This window comes from Ranitomeya imitator, chromosome 4 (assembly GCF_032444005.1).
Source record: "Ranitomeya imitator isolate aRanImi1 chromosome 4, aRanImi1.pri, whole genome shotgun sequence".
In the NCBI taxonomy this organism is placed as follows: domain Eukaryota; kingdom Metazoa; phylum Chordata; class Amphibia; order Anura; family Dendrobatidae; genus Ranitomeya; species Ranitomeya imitator.
Window position 1 is genome coordinate 296,232,912 of NC_091285.1, and position 21,641 is coordinate 296,254,552.

Genomic DNA, 21,641 nt, shown 5'->3' on the forward strand with positions numbered 1-21,641 from the left:
TCAGATGAGTATTGATTGCTCTCTGTTTTTGCTTTCTGTGAGGGGGATTATTGTGTCCTGCCCCATTATTTGTTGTACCCATGGAGGTTTTGTGGTGGGTTGTGACGGGACCTGTCACTTTGAAACACACATTGAAACAATAACATCTGCTCTTGTGAGGTATATATTGTAATTATAATAACAGCATAAGCAAATTTGGTGCGACTTATCTCTAAAGTACTGTTTCAAATGTGACTATGGGCAATCTTTATTAAGCATTGATGTTTCTTTATTTGGGTTTTAGGAGTTATACATCTGATTTTCTAGTTGCTGTATTTTGTTACTTAATTGAGGTCTCTAATGATAGTATACTATGTGGTTGACTTTTTGTATAGCGGGTGACCATGCTTGTATACCTTAGCATTTGAATATATACCTCAAGTATTTCTTTACTCCTTTAGCCAGAAAAGGATCGCATGTTTATATTAAATATGGACAATAATATTTTCTCATTCACCCCATTTTTGTGAATCTTTTTTGCTGATGGTTATTACTATAGACATAATTGTCTACTATATGTAATATATGCATATTCAAGCAACGCATTAGATCCTTCACATATTTTTGATTATTATATCTTCTTGTTTTTTTGTTTTATTTATTTTTCCTTCTCCTTTTTTTGGGGTGTTTGGGTTTGTTTGTGGGACATTTTCTTTATTCTATTCCTATTAGGGACAATATAGGGCTTCTAGGGTCAGTCGACGTTGAGTGGGGGCGCCTACCGCTTCACATTAGGGTGCCAACCCCCACTGCTAGGTAGGTCTTCCGTTAGGGATCTGCTAGGTCTTTTTTAGGGTTCCCTATCTAGGGTCCTCTAGGGACTCCCTAGGGTTAGTCGACGCGGAGTGGGGGCCTCCAGGATTTTACCCACAGTAGAGGTTAAGCTTACTGGCCTATAGTTTCCGAGTTCAGTTTTTGTTCCCTTTTTGAATATTGGCACCACATTTGCTATACGCCAGTCCTGTGGCACAGACCCTGTTATTATGGAGTCTTTAAAGATTAAAAATAATGGTCTATCAATGACTGTACTTAATTCCTGCAGTACTCGAGGGTGTATCCCATCCGGGCCCCGAGATTTGTCAATTTTAGTGATTTTTAGACGCCGCCGCACTTCCTGCTGGGTTAAGCAGGTGACATTTAATTGGGAATTTTTATCACTAGACATTTTGTCTGCCATGGGATTTTCTTGTGTAAATACTGATGAAAAAAAGTCATTTAGCATATTGGCTTTTTCCTCATCCACCATCTCACCCAGACTATTTTTAAGGGGGCCAACACTATCATTTTTTAGTTTCTTACTATTTATGTAGTTAAAGAATATTTTAGGATTATTTTTACTCTCTCTGGCAATGAGTCTCTCTGTCTCAATCTTTGCTGCCTTGATTTGCTTTTTACAGAATTTATTTAATTTCTGTATTTATTTAATGCCTCCTCACTACCTACTTCCTTTAATTCTCTAAATGCTTTCTTTTTGTCCCTTATTGCGCCCCTTACAGCTCTATTTAGCCATATTGGTTTCCTCCTATTTCTAGTACCGTATATACTCGAGTATAAGCCGACCCGAGTATAAGCCGACCCCCCTAATTTTGCCACAAAAAACTGGGAAAACTTATTGACTCGAGTATAAGCCTAGGGTGGAAATGCAGCATTTACCGGTGAATTTCAAAAATAAAAATAGATCATTATTTCCCCATAGCTGTGCCATATAGTGCTCTGCACCGTTCATATTTCCCCATAGGTGTGAACCATATAGTGCTCTGCACCGTTCATTGTGCCCCCTAGCTGTGCCATATACGGTGCTCTGCACCGTTCATTGTGCCCCATAGATGTGCCATATACGGTGCTCTGCACCGTTCACTGTGCCCCATAGCTGTGCCATATACGGTGCTCTGCACCGTTCACTGTGCCCCATAGCTGTGCTGTGCCATATACGGTGCTCTGCACCGTTCTCTGTGCCCCATACATAGCTGTGCTGTGCCATATACGGTGCTCTGCACCGTTCACTGTGCCCCATAGCTGTGCCATATACGGTGCTCTGCACCGTTCACTGTGCCCCATAGCTGTGCTGTGCCATATACGGTGCTCTGCACCGTTCACTGTGCCCCATACATAGCTGTGCTGTGCCATATACGGTGCTCTGCACCGTTCACTGTGCCCCATAGCTGTGCTGTGCCATATACGGTGCTCTGCACCGTTCACTGTGCCCCATAGCTGTGCTGTGCCATATACGGTGCTCTGCACCGTTCACTGTGCCCCATAGCTGTGCTGTGCCATATACGGTGCTCTGCACCGTTCACTGTGCCCCATAGCTGTGCTGTGCCATATACGGTGCTCTGCACCGTTCACTGTACCCCATAGATGTTCCACATAAATTTGTGCCGCCGCTGCCGCAATAAAGAAAAAAAAACACATACTCACCTCCCTTGATTGCAGCTCCCGGCGTCTCGTTCCGGCGCCTCCATCTTCCCGGCGTCTCTGCTCTGACTGATCAGGCAGAGGGCGCCGCGCACACTGTATGCGTCATCGCGCCCTCTGCCTGAACAGTCAGAGAGCAGAGACGCCGGGAAGATGGAGGCGCCGGCCGGGAAGATGGATCGGCGCCCGGCGGCTGGAACGAGGACAGGTGAATATAACATACTTACCTAGTCCTGGCGATCCTCGCGCTGTCCCCTCCTGTCTTCGGTGCCGCAGCTTCTTTCTCTATCAGCGGTCACCGGCACCGCTGATTAGAGAAATGAATAAGCGGCTCCGCCCCTATGGGAGGTGGAGCCGCTTATTCATTTCTGTAATGAGCGGTCCCACGTGACCGCTGAAGAGAGGAAGAAACTGCAGCGCCGAAGCCCGTGGGACGGCAGGGACAGCGCGAGGATCGCTGGGACTAGGTAAGTATACCCCAGCGCCCTCACCCCCTCACCCGCCGACCCCACCGCTACCGTGACTCGAGTATAAGCCGAGGGGGGCACTTTCAGCCCAAAAATTTGGGCTGAAAATCTCGGCTTATACTCGAGTATATACGGTATGTTTATTCCCATACGGTATATACTGTGCACAGGTCCTATCTAGGATGCTAATAAACGTCTCCCATTTTCTCTGTGTATTTTTGTGTCTCAGGATATCGTCCCAGTTAATTGCACCAAGATCCTCTCTCATCCGTTGGAAATTTGCCCTCCTGAAGTTTAGTGTCCTTGTAACCCCTCTACTACACATCTTTTTAAAGGATACATGAAAACTTATTATTTTGTGATCGCTATTTCCCAAGTAACCCCCAACCCTTATATTTGATATGCGGTCTGGCCTGTTGGTTAATATTAGGTCTAGCAGTGCCCCCCTTCTTGTTGGGTCCTGAACCAGTTGTGAAAGGTAATTGTCTCTCATAATTGTCAAAAACCTATTACCTTTGCTGGAACTGCAGTTATAGAAGTTCCCCAATCTATTTCAGGGTAGTTGAAGTCCCCCATAATAATGACTTCTCCTTGAGTCGCAGCTTCATCTATTTGCTTTACGAGGATATTCTCCATTGCTTCCATTATTTTTGGAGATTTATAACAAACCCCTATCAGTAATTTATTATTTTTTCCCCCTCCCCTTATCTCCACCCACAGGGATTCTACATTTTCATTAAATTCACCTATATTATCGCGCAGGATGGGTTTTAAGGATGATTTTACATATAGACACACCCCTCCCCCTCGCTTATCTGTACGGTCATTTCTGAACAGGCTATAGCCCTGCAAGTTAACAGCCCAGTCATGGCTCTCATCCAGCCACGTTTCAGATATCCCCACCATGTCATAATTATGCTCCAACAACATTAGTTCTAATTCGTCCATTTTGTTGGCGAGGCTTCTGGCATTAGTATACATGCACTTTATGTTCCTCTCTGTACTTCTATTTCTTAAATTATTAACTGTTCTGACCCCACCCCCCATGCCACCGCCACCCCCAACTTCCTTATTTGTGCCCAGGTCTCTGTCTGCACTATCTTCCCCTCCTATAAAATGAATACCCTCCCCCCCAATACATCACTTGATAAAAACGCATCTCTCATAACCTGGGAGAAATCCCTAGGTTACTCCGCCACCATAGACGACTGGGAGGAGGCCTTTTCGGCATCCTACCAATCAACAATTTCCATGTCCCTTCTGGAGTCACACTTCAAGGTGTGCTCAAGGTGGTATTACACCCCAGCAATCCTGTCTCACATCAGTTCATCCAACTCCTCCCTATGCTGGAGGAATTGTGGCCACAAAGGCGACCTATTACACATCTTTTGGAACTGCCCCACTGTGGCCCTCTTTTGGTTGGAAATTTCCTCAATTATTTCTAAATTGACAGGAGCCCCATTCACCCTTCCTCCACAATTAGCCCTTCTTTCCTTGGACACTAACCTCATTGACAGATCTTTATTACGCATAATCTTGCATCTTTGTATGGTAGCCAAAAAATCCATTGCCTACCACTGGAAAAAAACTACACTACCCAATACAGCCTTTATTATCAAACTAATGATGCAACATAGAGAACTCGAACTTAAATTTGCCTTATTCAATAACAAGTTTGGTAAATTTTACCAAAAATGGCATAAATGGGAACAATATTTTCCTCCTTGAATACTTAACAACCCAACCTACCCCTCTCTTCCAAGCTCACTCTCTTACCCGATCTGTTTATGTCCCATCTGAACGACCCTGGTCGTATTGCTTTATTGCCTATTAAGACATCTGCCCTCCCATAGGAAACTTACCATAAAGACTTAGTTCCCAATTAGGTTTAAGGTAAAAATGTTCACAAGATTTTCTCTCCCTTCGCTCCTCACGTTAACCTCTGGTTTTGTAGTTGCTTATTATAAATAAGCTTTCCACAAGGGTCAAATCCCTTGCATTGTTAAGATACGCTGTTGATTACTTGTATTCTGCCTGTGTGCCTTTCAAGGGCTGCGTCCCTTGCATCATTTCATGTCAAAATGTTATTACTTTTCAATGTTTTATGTGTTGTATTTCCCCTCCCCTATTTCCCATTACTCTTATCCCCCCCCCCCCCCCTTACATACTCCCCCCTTCCCTGGTTGAAATACGAAAACCCAATAAAGTTCTTTGGGGAAAAAAATATTGAGCAATACTACATACATTTTTTTACATCTTTTTGTTGCACATCGTTTCATCTTTTTCGGGGTGCAATTGGGTCCTTTAGTGCTGGCTGGAAGAATTGGGGTGTCTGTCCTTGTGGAATGCACTTACATAGTGCTGGGCAGCCAGACTTTTCTAATAATATGGGTGTCACTAATAGGATGTAAGGCAGAAACTGTGCACTACACTTATATGTCTGACGGGCGCCCTATACAAGACTTAGCAGTGTGCATGTGTAATATTATGCAAGCATCCCCTCCATGAATGGTATTTGCGCGAGTGATGGGTTTATCTGTATTTTAGACCTGTGCTTCTTTTGCCTTTAGGTGGACCTACTGCATTCTGTAGTGCATTAGTATTGTGACCTGGTGATGGTAAATACAGCTGCTTTTTATCTGTGATGTTTTTTGAACCTTATGTCCTATTCCCCGATTTGCCATTCCATTCTTTTTCTGTACAGCAGACTTGTGGCGATAAAAAGGTTAAAAGATAACAATTTGACATTGAGGCACAGAAGTTCATCCAGAACTGAAGCATCTTGGTGCAAGGGTGATGCCACGGAACTCTTCTTCTGACTATACATGGCTCCAGTTGTACCCAGTTTGGTATGGATTATAAGCTTTTCACAACCTTGATACCCCTTTTGCATAGTTATCAAACCTGGTGGTCAGTTTCCTGGTGGTTTTCCTGCTTACAGTATCGCATTGGGTTTTTGAATATCCATGCAGATACACTGGCCTGTCTTGTATTACTGATATTAAAGCATATACTCTCTATCAGTTACTTTTCTAAAATATATTTTAGATTTAGCCCTTCTCCGTTGCGCCTGTTATCAGAATAGAACAGCCAATCATAGCGATCGTAGTTGGGGGTAGGAGCGAACCCCCTGGCTATGAGTCCCAATGCCCTGCTGGTAGAAACAGAAGGCACCTTCATGCGATCACCGTGCGTTTAGTCATGGGCCGGGAAGATGGAGCGGCGCCCGGCGTGTGGAACGGGGATAGGTGAATATGCGATACTTACCTGCTCCTGGCGTCCCGCTCCTTCCCCCGGACAGCTGGCCTTCGGTGCCACAGCCTCTTCGTCTATCAGCGGTCACCGTTACCGCTGATTAGAGAAATGAATATGCGGCTCCACCCCTATGGGAGTGGAGTCCATATTCATTTTTCTAATGAGCGGTCCCACGTGACCGCTGAAGAGGGGAAGAGCTGCAGCACCCGGAGACAGTGTGACGGCATGGGGAGCGCCAGGATCGCCGGGACTAGGTAAGTATGCCTCAGCGCCCTCTCCCCCTCACCCGCCGACCCTGACACCCACCGTGACTCGAGTATAAGCCAAGAGGGGCACTTTCAGCCCAAAAATTTGGGCTGAAAATCTCGGCTTATGCTCGAGTATATACGGTATATATTATATTAGGACTGGCGGAACGCACCAAATAATAGTAATAGGGAATATGAGGTGCATTCGCAGTCCGGGGTCCATCGTGCAGAGATGACACCTGCTGCTGAGTAATGGCGGATGGACGCTTGCTCACACGTTGGTTAGACCTCACCCAGTGTGAATAGAAGCGAACTCTTCACAGAGTCGCCACAAATATGCTGCGCCCTGCTAGCAGTCACAGGGTGCAGCTGAAAGACACTAGTGGGATCCCTATGAATCACCCCCACTAAGCTGGTGATTGGACCCGCTCTGACAACGGTGGCTTTTGAGCCCGCGCCTGAGGACGCCCTGAGTCAGATGCTGAGTCCAAGCGGGAATTCTCACCCTACACTGACCAGCTGTCAGGAAAGCGCACTGATTGCGCACGGTGCAAAGGCATTGTAACGTGTGCTTAGTGTGCAGATGGCACTGTCGGGCGCTAGATAGCAAACATCCACCATATGCAAGCAAACAACAACACTAGGAAGGGGGATGATTAAAGAGCGACTTTCACACATCTACACATACACGTTTTCAAGTATACACTAGCGCATGGCCGAGTGGCCATGCGAACCTTTTATAGCAGTAGTGCTACGGGACCTTCTAGATGGTCCAATAGGAGGTGCAACAGGACTTGAGCATGTGACCCCCGACCTCCAATGGGAGGTCATCCCGTGGGCATGCGCAGTATGGGAAAAGCAGGACTTAGTCCCAGAAAGACCTGCTCGCTGCTGATCAGTGCTGGCTACAAAGGCAGAGACTGGAAAGGCAGCAGTAACCAGTCGCACAGTATCAGCTTGAGTCAGACACTGGGACCAACGTCTCTGCTGAGAAGAATGGGAGACCGCAGTGGACATGGTTCGAGATTCCCCCTGTCTGGAGGCGGGAACTCGACACCTAATAATAATAATCTTTATTTTTATAAAGCGCTAACATATTCCGCAGCACTTTACAGTTTTGCACACATTATCACTGTCCCCAATGGGGCTCACGATCTAAATTCCCCATCAGTATGTCTTTGGAATGTGGGAGGAAGCCAGAGTACACAGAGGAAACCCATGCAAACACGGGGAGAACATACAAACTCCTTCCAGGTGTTGTCCAAGGTGGGATTAGAACCCAGCACTCCAGGACTGCAAGGCTGCAGTGCTATCCACTGAGCCACTGTGCTGACCTAATATATATATATATATATATATATATATATATATATATATATATATATATATATATATATATATATATATATATATATATATATATATATATATATATATATATATATATATATATCTCTCTCTCTCTCTCTCTCTCTCTCTATATATATATATATATACAGTGGGGCAAAAAAGTATTTAGTCAGTCAGCAATAGTGCAAGTTCCACCACTTAAAAAGATGAGAGGCGTCTGTAATTTACATCATAGGTAGACCTCAACTATGGGAGACAAACTGAGAAAAAAAAATCCAGAAAATCACATTGTCTGTTTTTTTAACATTTTATTTGCATATTATGGTGGAAAATAAGTATTTGGTCAGAAACAAAATTTCATCTCAATACTTTGTAATATATCCTTTGTTGGCAATGACAGAGGTCAAACGTTTTCTGTAAGTCTTCACAAGGTTGCCACACATTGTTGTTGGTATGTTGGCCCATTCCTCCATGCAGATCTCCTCTAGAGCAGTGATGTTTTTGGCTTTTCGCTTGGCAACACGGACTTTCAACTCCCTCCAAAGGTTTTCTATAGGGTTGAGATCTGGAGACTGGCTAGGCCACTCCAGGACCTTGAAATGCTTCTTACGAAGCCACTCCTTCGTTGCCTTGGCGGTGTGCTTTGGATCATTGTCATGTTGAAAGACCCAGCCACGTTTCATCTTCAATGCCCTTGCTGATGGAAGGAGGTTTGCACTCAAAGTCTCACGATACATGGCCCCATTCATTCTTTCATGTACCCGGATCAGTCGTCCTGGCCCCTTTGCAGAGAAACAGCCCCAAAGCATGATGTTTCCACCACCATGCTTTACAGTAGGTATGGTGTTTGATGGATGCAACTCAGTATTCTTTTTCCTCCAAACACGACAAGTTGTGCTTCTACCAAACAGTTCCAGTTTGGTTTCATCAGACCATAGGACATTCTCCCAAAACTCCTCTGGATCATCCAAATGCTCTCTAGCAAACTTCAGACGGGCCCGGACATGTACTGGCTTAAGCAGTGGGACACGTCTGGCACTGCAGGATCTGAGTCCATGGTGGCGTAGTGTGTTACTTATGGTAGGCCTTGTTACATCAGTCCCAGCTCTCTGCAGTTCATTCACTAGGTCCCCCCGCGTGGTTCTGGGATGGCACACCATTCTTGTGATCATTCTGACCCCACGGGGTGGGATTTTGCGTGGAGCCCCAGATCGAGGGAGATTATCAGTGGTCTTGTATGTCTTCCATTTTCTAATTATTGCTCCCACTGTTGATTTCTTCACTCCAAGCTGGTTGGCTATTGCAGATTCAGTCTTCCCAGCCTGGTGCAGGGCTACAATTTTGTTTCTGGTGTCCTTTGACAGCTCTTTGGTCTTCACCATAGTGGAGTTTGGAGTCAGACTGTTTGAGGGTGTGCACAGGTGTCTTTTTATACTGATAACAAGTTTAAACAGGTGTCATTACTACAGGTAATGAGTGGAGGAAAGAGGAGACTCTTAAAGAAGAAGTTACAGGTCTGTGAGAGCCAGAAATCTTGATTGTTTGTTTCTGACCAAATACTTATTTTCCGCCATAATATGCAAATAAAATGTTAAAAAAACAGACAATGTGATTTTCTGGATTTTTTTTTCTCAGTTTGTCTCCCATAGTTGAGGTCTACCTATGATGTAAATTACAGACGCCTCTCATCTTTTTAAGTGGTGGAACTTGCACTATTGCTGACTGACTAAATACTTTTTTGCCCCACTGTATATATATATATACACCGTATTTTTCGCTTTGTAAGACGCTCCGGATTATAAGACACACCCCAAATTTTGAGGAGAAAAATAGGAAAAAACTTTTTTTTAATAAATTGGTGGGACGTCTTATAATCCATGTGTCTTATTACTTACCAGGGGTTGTGGCTGCGGTGGATCAGGGTCCCAGGGTCGTTGCTGGAGGCAGGAGTGGAGCATTGCTGCAGGCTGGGATGAAGGGGTCTGCAGGGGGGCTTCTGTGCTGCAGGGGGCTCCTGTGCTGCAGGCTGGGATGACTGGGTCTGCAGGGGGCTCCGGTGCTGCAGGAGGCTCCTGTGCTGCAGGCTGGGATGAGGGGGTCTGCAGGGGGGCTCCAATGCTGCAGGGCTGTCTCCGGTGCTGCGGGGGGCTCTGGCGACATTTTGTGAAAGATCAGAGCCCCCCGGCACTTCTTCCATGCGTTCCTGTATGACTGACTCCGGGAAAATGGCCGCCGGAATCTCGAGAGATGAGATCTCAGCGCTGAAATCTCATCTCCCGAGATTCCGGCGGCCATTTTCCCAGAGTCAGTCATACAGGGAACGCATGGAAGTAGTGCCAGGGGGCTCTGGTCTTTCACAAAATGTCGCCAGAGCCCCCCGCAGCACCGGGGCCGTCAGCATCACCCGGGGCAGCAGCGGTGGCGGGCGAGGTGACAGCGGTGGCGGGCCGCAGCCGCGGCGGACACCCACTCATCCCAGCCTGTAAGTGGTATATCCGCTTTGTAAGACGCACCCCCATTTCCCCCCCAAATTTGGGGGAAATAAAGTGCGTCTTACAAACCGGAAAATACGGTAATATATATATTGTGAGATTGCACTCACTAACGGGTAGAGGATTACTGGCTTGGCACGGGATTAACACACAAGACCATATTTTCTTCTAAAAGTTCAACTGGGTTTATTACCCCATAAACCCCAGTGGTAGAAAACACAAAACAACAATCTTCATATCACGGCAAAACAAAGTAACAATGTTCACAGCGTGACTCTGTTCCATCAGGACTGTGACCATACACTCTTGGTCGAGTCCAATGTTCAGGCTCGCTCTGGAGCCAAACACACAGTCTGGTATTACCTGCTCGTCAGTGCTGTAGGTTTTCCACTGGCAGTACCACACGGGACCTGTTTCTGGCTCTGCAGAACCCTGTCCTCACCTCGTGCTGTTCAGGGATCCAGTCCTCCTCCCAGGACCTCCCAACACCCAGGTTACTCGGGATCACATAGGTGGCCTGTCCGGGTACAATCCAGGATGTCCAACCCCAGCTGGGTCCAATACCCAGGCCAACAGTAGCAAAGTCCCACCACGTGCTCTTCAGGGCTTAGCACACCCAACACTGAGGTATCTGCCAGGACCTTGCACATAGACCATGCAGGTCCCCTCACTCAGACAGCATACAGGAATGCTCTGGAGTGTCCTGCCTGGACACATGGAAGTCTGTCCATCCTGACAGACTCACCAACACTTCTCACCATGTGCTAACACACCTCCTTTATGTAGCCTGTTACCACCCCCACAGGTGAGGTAACATCACATGCACTGGTCACATGATCATGACATCACTGCAGGCCCTCAAACTCCTGCAGGGAAAAAGATACAGTGAGCACCCCCACTTAGAGTGAGGTATGTGGGTAGCCAGACCCTCCCATCTCTCATAGCTATCCGCAACCCGGACCCAGGTGCACTAAATGACATCTTCAGTGCTCACGCGCTCTAAGGACAAGATACTCCGGGTTGCATCGCAGGGAGCATCCATCCCTGTGACACATACCTCCCATTAACCACAATGCCAGACACTCTCACTATCACATCCATGCACACAACTGCCACGCACTCTCACGGCCTCAATACGCCTCTGTGCGCATACTGGGGAGACCATGCAGCGCCCCCTACTTGTTACGGGGGTCACTGCATCACAATATATATATATACACACACATACATACATATCTATCTATCTACAGTTAGGTCCATATATATTTGGACAGAGACAACATTTTTCTAATTTTGGTTGTAGACATTACCACAATGAATTTTAAACAAAACAATTCAGATGCAGTTGAAGTTCAGACTTTCAGCTTTCATTTGAGGGTATCCACATTAAAATTGGATGAAGGGTTTAGGAGTTTCAGCTCCTTAACACGTGCCACCCTGTTTTTAAAGGGACCAAAAGTAATTGGACAATTGACTCCAAGGCTATTTCATGGAAAGGTGTGGCCAATCCCTTTCTTATGTCATTCTCAATTAAGCAGATAAAAGGCCTGGAGCTGATTTGAGGTGTGGTGCTTGCATTTGGAAGGTTTTGCTGTGAAGTAAACATGCAGTCAGAGGAGCTCTCCATGCAGGTGAAACAAGTCATCCTTAAGCTGCGAAAACAGAAAAAACCCATCCGAGAAATTGCTACAATATTAGGAGTGGCAAAATCTACGGTTTGGTACATCTTGAGAAAGAAAGAAAGCACTGGTGAACTCATCAATGCAAAAAGACCTGGGCGCCACGGAAGATAACAGTGGTGGATGATCGCAGAATAATCTCCATGGTGAAGAGAAACCCCTTCACAACAGCCAACCAAGTGAACAACACTCTCCAGGAGGTCGGCGTATCAATATCCAAATGTACCATAAAGAGAAGACTGCATGAAAGTAAATACAGAGGGTTCACTGCACGGTGCAAGCCACTCATAAGCATCAAGAATAAAAAGGCTAGACTGGACATTGCTAAAAAACATCTAAAAAAGCCAGCAGAGTTCTGGAAGAACATTCTTTGGACAGATGAAACCAAGATCAACCTCTACCAGAATGATGGAAAGAGAAAAGTATGGTGAAGGCGTGGTACAGCTCATGATCCAAAGCATGCCCCATCATCTGTAAAACACGGCGGAGGCAGTGTGATGGCTTGGACATCCATGGCTGCCAGTGGCACTGGGTCACTAGTGTTTATTGATGATGTGACACAGGACAGAAGCAGCCGAATGAATTCTGAGGTATTCAGAGACATACTGTGTGCTCAGATCCAGCCAAGTTCAGCAAAACTGATTGTCCATTTGTAGTATGAAACGACGACCAATGACCCAAAACTGAAAGCCAAAGCAACCAAGGAGTTTATTAAAGCAAAGAAGTGGAATATTCTTGAATGGCCAAGTCAGTCACCTGATCTCAACCCAATTGAGCAGCATTTCACTTGTTAAAGACTAAACTTCAGACAGAAAGGCCCACAAACAAACAGCAACTGAAAACCACCGCAGTGAAGGCCTGGCAGAACATCAAAAAGGAGGAAACACAGCGTCTGGTGATGTCCATGAGTTCAAGACTTCAGGCAGTTATTGCCAACAAAGGGTTTTCAACCAAGTACTAAAAATGAACATTTTATTTAAAATTATTGAATCTGTCCAATTACTTTTGGCCCCTTTAAAAACAGGCACATGTTAAGGAGCTGAAACTTCTAAACCCTTCATCTAATTTTAATGTGGATACCCTCAAATGAAAGCTGAAAGTCTGAACTTCAACTGCATCTGAATTGTTTTGCTTAAAATTTATTGTGGTAAGGACTATAACCAAAATTAGAAAAATGATGTATCTGTCCAAATATATATGGACCTAACTGTATCTACTATATAATTGTCTAAGGGTCACTTCCATCTTTCTGTCCTTCTGTCTGTCTGTCACGGATATTAATTAGTCGCGGCCTCTGTCTGTCAAGGAAATCCAAGTCGCTGATTGGTCGCGGCAAAACAGCCATGACCAATTAGCGACGGGCACAGTCCGGAAGAAAATGGCCGCTCCTTACTCCCCGCAGTCACTGCCCGGCCCCCGCATACTCCCCTCCAGCCACCGCTAACACAGGGTTAATGTCGGCGGTAAAAAATGTAATGTTAAAAATAATAAAAAAAAAACAACAAAAAACCTGCTATACTCACCCTTCGTTGTCCGCAGAGCCGGCCGCCATCTTCCGTTCCCGGCGATGCATTGCGAAATTACCCAGAAGAGTTAGCGGCCTTGCGAGACCGCTAAGTCATCTGGGTAATTTCACAGTGCATCCTGGGAACGGAAGATGGCGGCAGCCGCGCGCTACAAGGGGCCCTCGGATCCGAAGGTGAGTATGTTTATTGTTTATTTTTTAACCTGTGACATACGTGGCTGGGCAATATACTACGTAGCTGGGCAATATACTATGTAGCTGGGCAATATACTACGTCGCTGGGCAATATACTACGTCACTCGGAAATATACTGCGTGACTGGGCAATATACTACGTGACTGGGCAATATACTACGTGGCTCTGTGTGCTGTATACTACGTGACTGGGCAATATACTACGTGGCTGGGCAATATACTACGTGACTGGGCAATATACTACGTGACTGGGCAATATACTACGTGACTGGGCAATATACTACGTGACTGGGCAATATACTACGTGACTGGGCAATATACTACGTGGCTGGGCAATATACTACGTCACTGGGCAATATACTACGTGGCTGTGCAATCTACTACGTCGCTGGGCAATATGCTACGTGGCTCGGCAATATACTACGTGGCTCTGTGCTGTATACTACGTCACTATGCAATATACTACGTCACTGGGCAATATACTACATAGCTGGGCAATGTACTATGTGGCTGGGCAATGTACTACGTGACTGGGCAATATACTACGTGACTGGGCAATATACTACGTGACTGGGCAATATACTACGTGGCTGTGCAATATACTACGTCACTGGGCAATATACTACGTGGCTTGGCAATATACTACGTCACTGGGCAATATACTAAGTGGCTGGGCAATATACTACATGGTTCTGTGCTGTATACTACGTCACTACTGTGCAATATACTACGTCACTGGGCAATATCCTACGTGGCTGGGCAATATACTACGTGGCTGGGCAATATACTACGTGGCTGGGCAATATACTACGTGGCTGGGCAATATACTACGTGACTGGGCAATATACTACGTCAGTGGGCAATATACTACATGGCTGGGCAATATACTACGTCACTGGGCAATATACTATGTCACTGGGCAATATACTACGTCACTGGGCAATATACTACGTGGCTGGGCAATATGCTACGTGGCACTGTGCTGTATACTACATCGCCGTGCAATATACTACGTCACTGGGCAATATACTACGTAGCTGGGCAATATACTACGTGGACATGCATATTCTAGAATACCCGATGCGTTAGAATCGGGTCACCATCTAGTATATATATCTGATTCAGTACACTTAATTTACAGTCATCCTGTAGAAACAGATTTCTGATCATTAAATCATATGTATCCCATTTTATGCCGTAACTTATTACCGCAGAAGGTCTGAGAGACCGAAATATGACATCTCTATAATCTTCTTCCAGTTTGGAGAACCATACCTGTCACATACATAAAGCAAATGTGTTCTGTCCAGAATCAGCCCTGCAATGCGTATCAGACTAAGGTTTCAGTCAAATAAAATATTGGCCATGCTCAGAACTGCAATCCACTCCACCGGTGAATATGCTGAGCTGGCAGGACAACATCAGCAGATTAAAAATAGCCTCAACATCACTCTCTTTGTTAGCAGGAAAGATTGCTACAGTCACTATGGAATCAATTCAAAGAAAAAGCAGCCATGCCTATTGCAGAGCTTATTCTTCACAATGCTCAAATGTCACTTGTTTTGTAAGGAACAGACTAGTTTTCATATGATCGCTATGTAGCAGCTGAGCTGGCATTAACTCATTTATTGGATACATTACAAAGTCGTGTATATCCCTAACTAATCAGACTCAAATTATTTCTACATCAGGAGTGCAATCAAACATAAAATCTTTCAAATGTGTTTAATATCTGACGAGAGAATTTGGAAGGGTTGTCCGGTGAGAACTTGTTGATCAGTGGGCGTCTGAATGCTAGGACCCCACATTGCTTGGCGGTAGGGGCACTTTTATTCCAATTAGAATGGAGCACAGAGTACAAGCCCGACCGCTGCTCCACTCATTCCCTATGGGGCTGCCCCTCTAGAGAATGGGTAGCGTGGCAGTTGGGCATGTACACCGCTGTTTCATTGTGTAATGTGGCCAAGAGAGCCTTATCAAGGATAAAACGTCCCCATTTTGCCAAGCTGATCAATAAGTAACACCTCTCTGAAATTATAGCAATGCTTAATTTCTAAGAAATTACACAAACAACTTACTAATATTCAGTACTTGTAGTTAACAAGTGTGCCAATCTTCACATATCAACGCCATTGGCAGCACCACTTCTAGCTGTTTGAAACAGGAGAGCATATCCTTTGCCAGGTAAAAGGGGCTGGCTGACTACTCATTAGCTATGCCTGCCGCCTTCTCTCACACGGCTGATGCGTACGCTGAAAAGGGGGCTGGTTAAGCTATTGAAATAAGCTAACCAATAACGAGTAGTGAGTAAGCAGTGCCAACAGCACAGGAATATGCTGAAAAAGAGCATGGACCGCACCTCCAAAAATCATACATTGATCTAATGCCGCTCCGTTAGGGCGATAGGGACCCACTAAGAAGTTTGCCGTGAAGTGGCAGTGGGCTTCATACAGTCTGATGAGAATGTTAAACTAAGAACTTCATGTTCAGTTATATATATATATTTTTGTCTAGCGGCATTAGATCAATGTATGATTTTTGGAGGTGCGGTCCATGCTCTTTTTTTATACCAACAACACAGAAAGCTAACCTTTGCATCGAGCACAAGGCAGAAGGGGAACTGCTGGAATCATGCTGATATCGGACTATCAGGACACCTTTGTAAATGCAAGCATATTAGTAATCTAGACAGACGCACATGTCAAGTACATCTGAAGATATTGTTTGTGGACAACCCCCTTTATTTAAGTTTTTTGCTGCAATGGTCAATATGAAGCTTGGGTATTGAATAGGGACCCAGGCCAAGGTACAAGAGGATTGTGAGCAGTATACATATTTTTTTTTATATTTAGACCATTCTTGGCTGGTATTTAAAGAAGAAAAGTTAGTGGACACCCTTTTAACTCACACACATATTTGCAAGGTGAATGGAAACTTGAATTTGTCATTTACTTGAGTGACAACGCAGACTTCTGTGACAATAAATCTCTGAATTGTTATATCAGTTGGAATACAAGTACAGATCTGCCAGGTAAACAGGCAAGTCAAGAGAACAGAGTGGTCCTTTAATAGGAGCCACATTCCGAAATGTTGACAGTTTCTTTAGAAAGGAAAAAATAAAAATCTACAAATGATGAGTACACATTAAACAATGGATGTGTCCCACCAGGTCTTTACATTTCCCAAAGAAAATCATAGACTGACAAATGAAAGCCAATTGTAAATGGCCACATAGTCCTGGTACAAGTGGACTCTAATCAGGCCTCCTGAGAATTCTATCACTCTGAAGGAAAATGCTTATACTGCTTCTCAGTCACTAGATGTGAGATGGCCAAGGGTCTTGTCTTTCATAATTAAAAACATCATACTTTTTAGTGGCACTATATATGAATAAACAGAATTTCCAAGGAGGTAACTCTGAACAGGAGCACATGGGCCTTCTGATCATACATGACATGAGCAATAATCAGTATTATCATCATCTTCTGATATTTCACTTGCCTCATTTAGGAACAGTTTTACCTAGTAATCCAATAAAGTCTGCTGCCCTGTCTTATTCAGTCATGTATTTCAGTTTCTGGTAGGCGACAACCAAAATGGTCGAGAGATCTGGAGGAAAGTGCCTTCTTTCATTAAAAAAAGTCCTTCTAGGAGATGTTAGCCTTGAATGATAGGGATTTTCATTACAGTTGATACTATGCGGAGCTCATACATACCTTCTGTATCAGTTGCGCTGCTGATGACATTGTTTAGTTTGGCTTTTAGACTTGTGTGTGTAGCTGCAGTCTTCATTGGGCCCTCGTAGCGCCCTGTGCCAAGTGAGACTATGCACTGGAAAGCCGTATCTGGCCATAGGCACTTACATTCATGAACAGCTAGTGCACATGGGTTATTTATAAGCAGTCCTCCATCCTGCAAAGGAAGTATAATGCTCTATTAAGTATCAGAAAGTATCAATCAAGTCAAAACTGACGCAGGGCAAAGTAAGAACCTAACTAGCAAAGCTTTTCCTTTGCCTGAAATTGAAATCTCAATTGACCCAGAAATGAAATCTCATTTTCAGCCTCCTCCACAGTCCTACAGTTTGTCATCACAGTGACATTTACACAGAGAAACCTTGTAAACCATCTGAATGCAGCTACTACAGTGTATCATAGAGAATTACAGTTTCAAAGAACATTTCACATTCTGGAAACATGTAGGGTTTAACAATGTCCATCCAGTACAACCAATTTACTAGCCATGTTAATCCAGATAAAGAATAATATAAAAACAAAACAAAAAAATTTAAATTAAAGGGGTTGTCTAGTCCAAAATGATAAGTCTGCAGTCACGCTCTGTGACTGCAGACTTATGAATTCCCCCAGCGCACGAACTGTGCGGGGAATCGCTGGTTTCTAAGCCGGGACCGGCGGGTACGTATGCGTTATGCATAATCCCAGCAAGAGCCCGACTAGTGCACATTGCCTCGCTCCATACACTTGAATAGTGAGGCCACGCCCACTAGTAAATTCACCTGTTCACACACTAAAATCAATCACACTCCAACCTCTCCTACATGGCCAAAACCAAAGAGCTGTCTAAGGACACCAAGGACAAAATTGTAGACCTGCACAAGGCTGGGATGGGCAAGTGGTTTGGGGAGAAGGCAACAACTGCTGGCACAATTACTAGAAAATGAAAGAAACACAAGATGACTGTCAATCTTCCTTGGTCTGGGGTACCATGCAAGATCTCGTCTCGTGGGGTAAGAAGAATTCTGAGAAAGGTCAGGAATCAGCCCACAACTATATGGAATGGCCTGGTCAATGACCTGAAAAGAGCTGGGACCAGAGTCTCAAACATTACCGTTAGTAACACACTACACCGCCATGGATTAAAAGGCTGCAGGGCACGCAAGGTCCTGGTGCTCACCCCTGCACATATCCAGGTCCATTTGAAGTTTGCCAATGACCATCTGGAAGATCCAGAGGTAGCATAGGAAAAGGTCATGTGGTCAGAGGAAAAAAAATTAGTACTTTTTGGTATAAACTCTACTTGCTGTATTTGGAGGAAGAAGAAGGATGAGTACAACTCCAAGAACAACATCCCAACCATGAAGTATGGAGGAGGAATCATCATACTTGTGGGTGCTTTCTGCAAAGGGGATAGGGCGATGGTACCGTAATGAAGGGAGGATGGATGGTGTCATGTATCGCAAGATTTTGGCCAACAACCTCCTTCCTTCAGTAACAGCACTGAAGATGGGTCATGGCTGAGTCTTCCAGCATGACAATGACCTGAAACACACAGCCAGGGCAACTAAGGAGTGGCTCTATGAGAAGCATTTCAAGGTCGTGGAATGGCCTAGCTAGTCTCCAGACCTGAAACAATAGAAAATCTTTGGAAGGAGCTGAAACCCAATGTTGCCCAGCGACAGCCCCGAAATCTGAAACATCTGTGTGGAGGAGTGGGCCAAAATCCTTGCTGCAGTGTGTGCAAACGTGAACTACAGGAAACATCTGACCTTTGTAATTGGAAACAAAGGTTTCTGTACCAAATATGTTTCGTTTTTCTATTGTCTCAAATACTTATTTCATGCAATAAAATGCTAATTATGTAAAAATCATACACAGTGATTTTCTGCTTTTTATTTTTAGATTCTGTCTTTCACAGGGTAAGTGTTCCTATGAAAAAAATTACAGACCTCTACATTTTTTGTAGGTGGGAAAATGTGCAAAATCGGCAGCGTATCAAATACTTAGTTTCCCAGTTTTATGTGAAGCTGGATGCACAGAGTGAAAGAGATGCAAAAAGATACAAGAAAGAAATTATATGATGGGATAAGTCTGAACATTAATAATAAATATGCAACCCATGAGGATGAAGAAAACTCATTATAATTGTTCTAAAAAACATTAATAATAAAAGCCATAGTGTAGATGTTACAAGAGCCTTAGAACACAGTTAAGAATTATAACAATTACCATCTACGAACAACTAAAAAAAGAGAACCAATTTGATTCAGAAGCTGGGCGGCACGGTGGCGCAGTGGTTAGCACTGCAGCCTTGCAGCGCTGGAGTCCTGGGTTCAAACCCCACTAAGAACAACATCTGCAAAGAGTTTGTATGTTCTCTCCGTGTTTGCATGGGTTTCCTCCCACATTCCAAAGACATACTGACAGGGAATATAGATTTTGAGCCCCATCGGGGATAGTGATGATAATGTGTGCAAAATGTAAAGCGCTGCGGAATATGTTAGCACTATATAAAAATAAAGATTATTATTATTATTATATTATTATTATTATTAAGCATAAAATACATTGACACTATCCTATTAAGGCACATTGAGTTCATTTATTGAAAAGAAGCATAGTGTTAACATGAGATATTTAACTGGTGTATGATTACAAGTATTTTCAAAGCAGAAACCTGGCCCGTGTTTCTTGTTTAAAAAATTCCCTTCCCCCAAATAAAGCAGGTCTCATTCTGATTTCTTTTGAAGAGAACCTTGAGAGAGTATCATACATTATTTAGTAGAGCTTCACACTGAGCAGGATCTTATTTTACTACAGTTGTGGATACTGTAGATAAGAACAGGGTGCTAAATTGGCCAGCCAGGAATAATAAAAAAAAAAATCAAAGCTAGTCTTTTCCAAATTTGTATAAAAAAACCCCCAAAGACTAAAAAATGAGTTTACTACTAATGACTGGAATTAATGGTAGATCTGAATTTGAGTAATAAGACCTATTTACATAAAGCACAACGGCTTTGATTCCCAGGTTACCAAACAGCACATTTTAGAGAATTCAATACCATAGTGCACATATATTATTCAATAAAATGTAAAATAAGTCACTGATGTGACATTTCATTTATAAATCTTAGATGTTAAAAAAAAAAATCAGCAATCACCAATACTTATTGCAGTGCACCAACCAGTTTTAGCCTTGTAGAGTCCCCTTTACATGGGCCGATATTGACAGAACAAGTATTCAGAAGAACGCTTGCTCCAGACCATTGGCCGATGTAAATATACAAAGGATCTACACTCAGATTATTGGCTGGTTGAATAAAATTTGTGGGCCCTATGTTTGGTCCCCTTCACAAGTGCGCATAAAACACATCCTTTTGGTCTTTTTTTTCAACATCTGTGTGTCATCCATGTGCTGTCTGTGTGTACGGGTGATAAGTGCGTCGTCCGTCAAGAAATTGATTTTTAAGTGTTAAAATGTGCAAATAAAGTAGACAGATACTAGATGACCGTTTAGATAGCGTGTAGAGCTATTAAACCACATAAATAACTAAAGGAAGAAAAATTATGTGGAGACCTCCCTATTTTTTTAAACCAGCAAAGGTAAAGCAAACAGCTGAGAGCTGATATTATCAGGCTGGGAAGGTCCATGGTTATTGGGCCCTTCCCAGCCTTAAAATACAAGCCCAGAGATGACCCACAAGTGAAGTATCACATAAGACGCTCCAAATCTAGTGCTTCACCTTAGCTGTTTCCTATTGCTTTGGTGTGTTGGCAGTCGGTAATGGTTTTTGGGGTTGATGTGAACTGTTTAGTGTCCAAAAACACAGCTGGCATCAAGCCCTGGTGTTCGTAATGGAAAGTGTCTATCAAACATCCCCATTACTAACCCAGTAATAGGAATAAAAAAAACTTATTTAAATAATTTTAGTTTAAATAATTAAACATTTTATTTAAATAAAGACTCCGCAACACTTTCCCTAGTTCACCACTTTATTCAAAAAAGAAAAAAATCCCATGCAGGTCTCAGGTAGTCCACAGAATCAGATGTAGTCCAGGGATTCCAATGAACAAAAGCTATGAAGCCTCGTTCTGACACTCCATAGCCTTTGCTTACAACTACTTTCTATAATCTTTGCACATCACTTAAAAATCTGTAATTTTTTGAACGCATTAAATTACAGTACTTGTCTCATGAACGGTACACGGATGAAATCCGTGTGCGGTGCATGTTTTATAT

General features: G+C 43.8%; 1 protein-coding gene across 3 annotated transcripts in view; it reads right to left on the bottom strand.

Annotated features, from left to right (window-relative positions):
• PNPLA8 (patatin like phospholipase domain containing 8) overlaps positions 1–21,641 on the bottom strand; it is a 117,823-nt gene that overhangs the window by 13,923 nt on the left and 82,259 nt on the right. For 2 of the 3 annotated variants that reach the window (XM_069764785.1, XM_069764784.1), the window contains exon 9: positions 17,381–17,576. The exons of the other annotated variant lie outside the window; for it this stretch is intronic. In XM_069764785.1, coding sequence (XP_069620886.1) covers positions 17,381–17,576 — 196 coding nt within the window. The remainder of the gene's footprint in view (positions 1–17,380; positions 17,577–21,641) is intronic. 3 annotated transcript variants of the gene reach the window in all.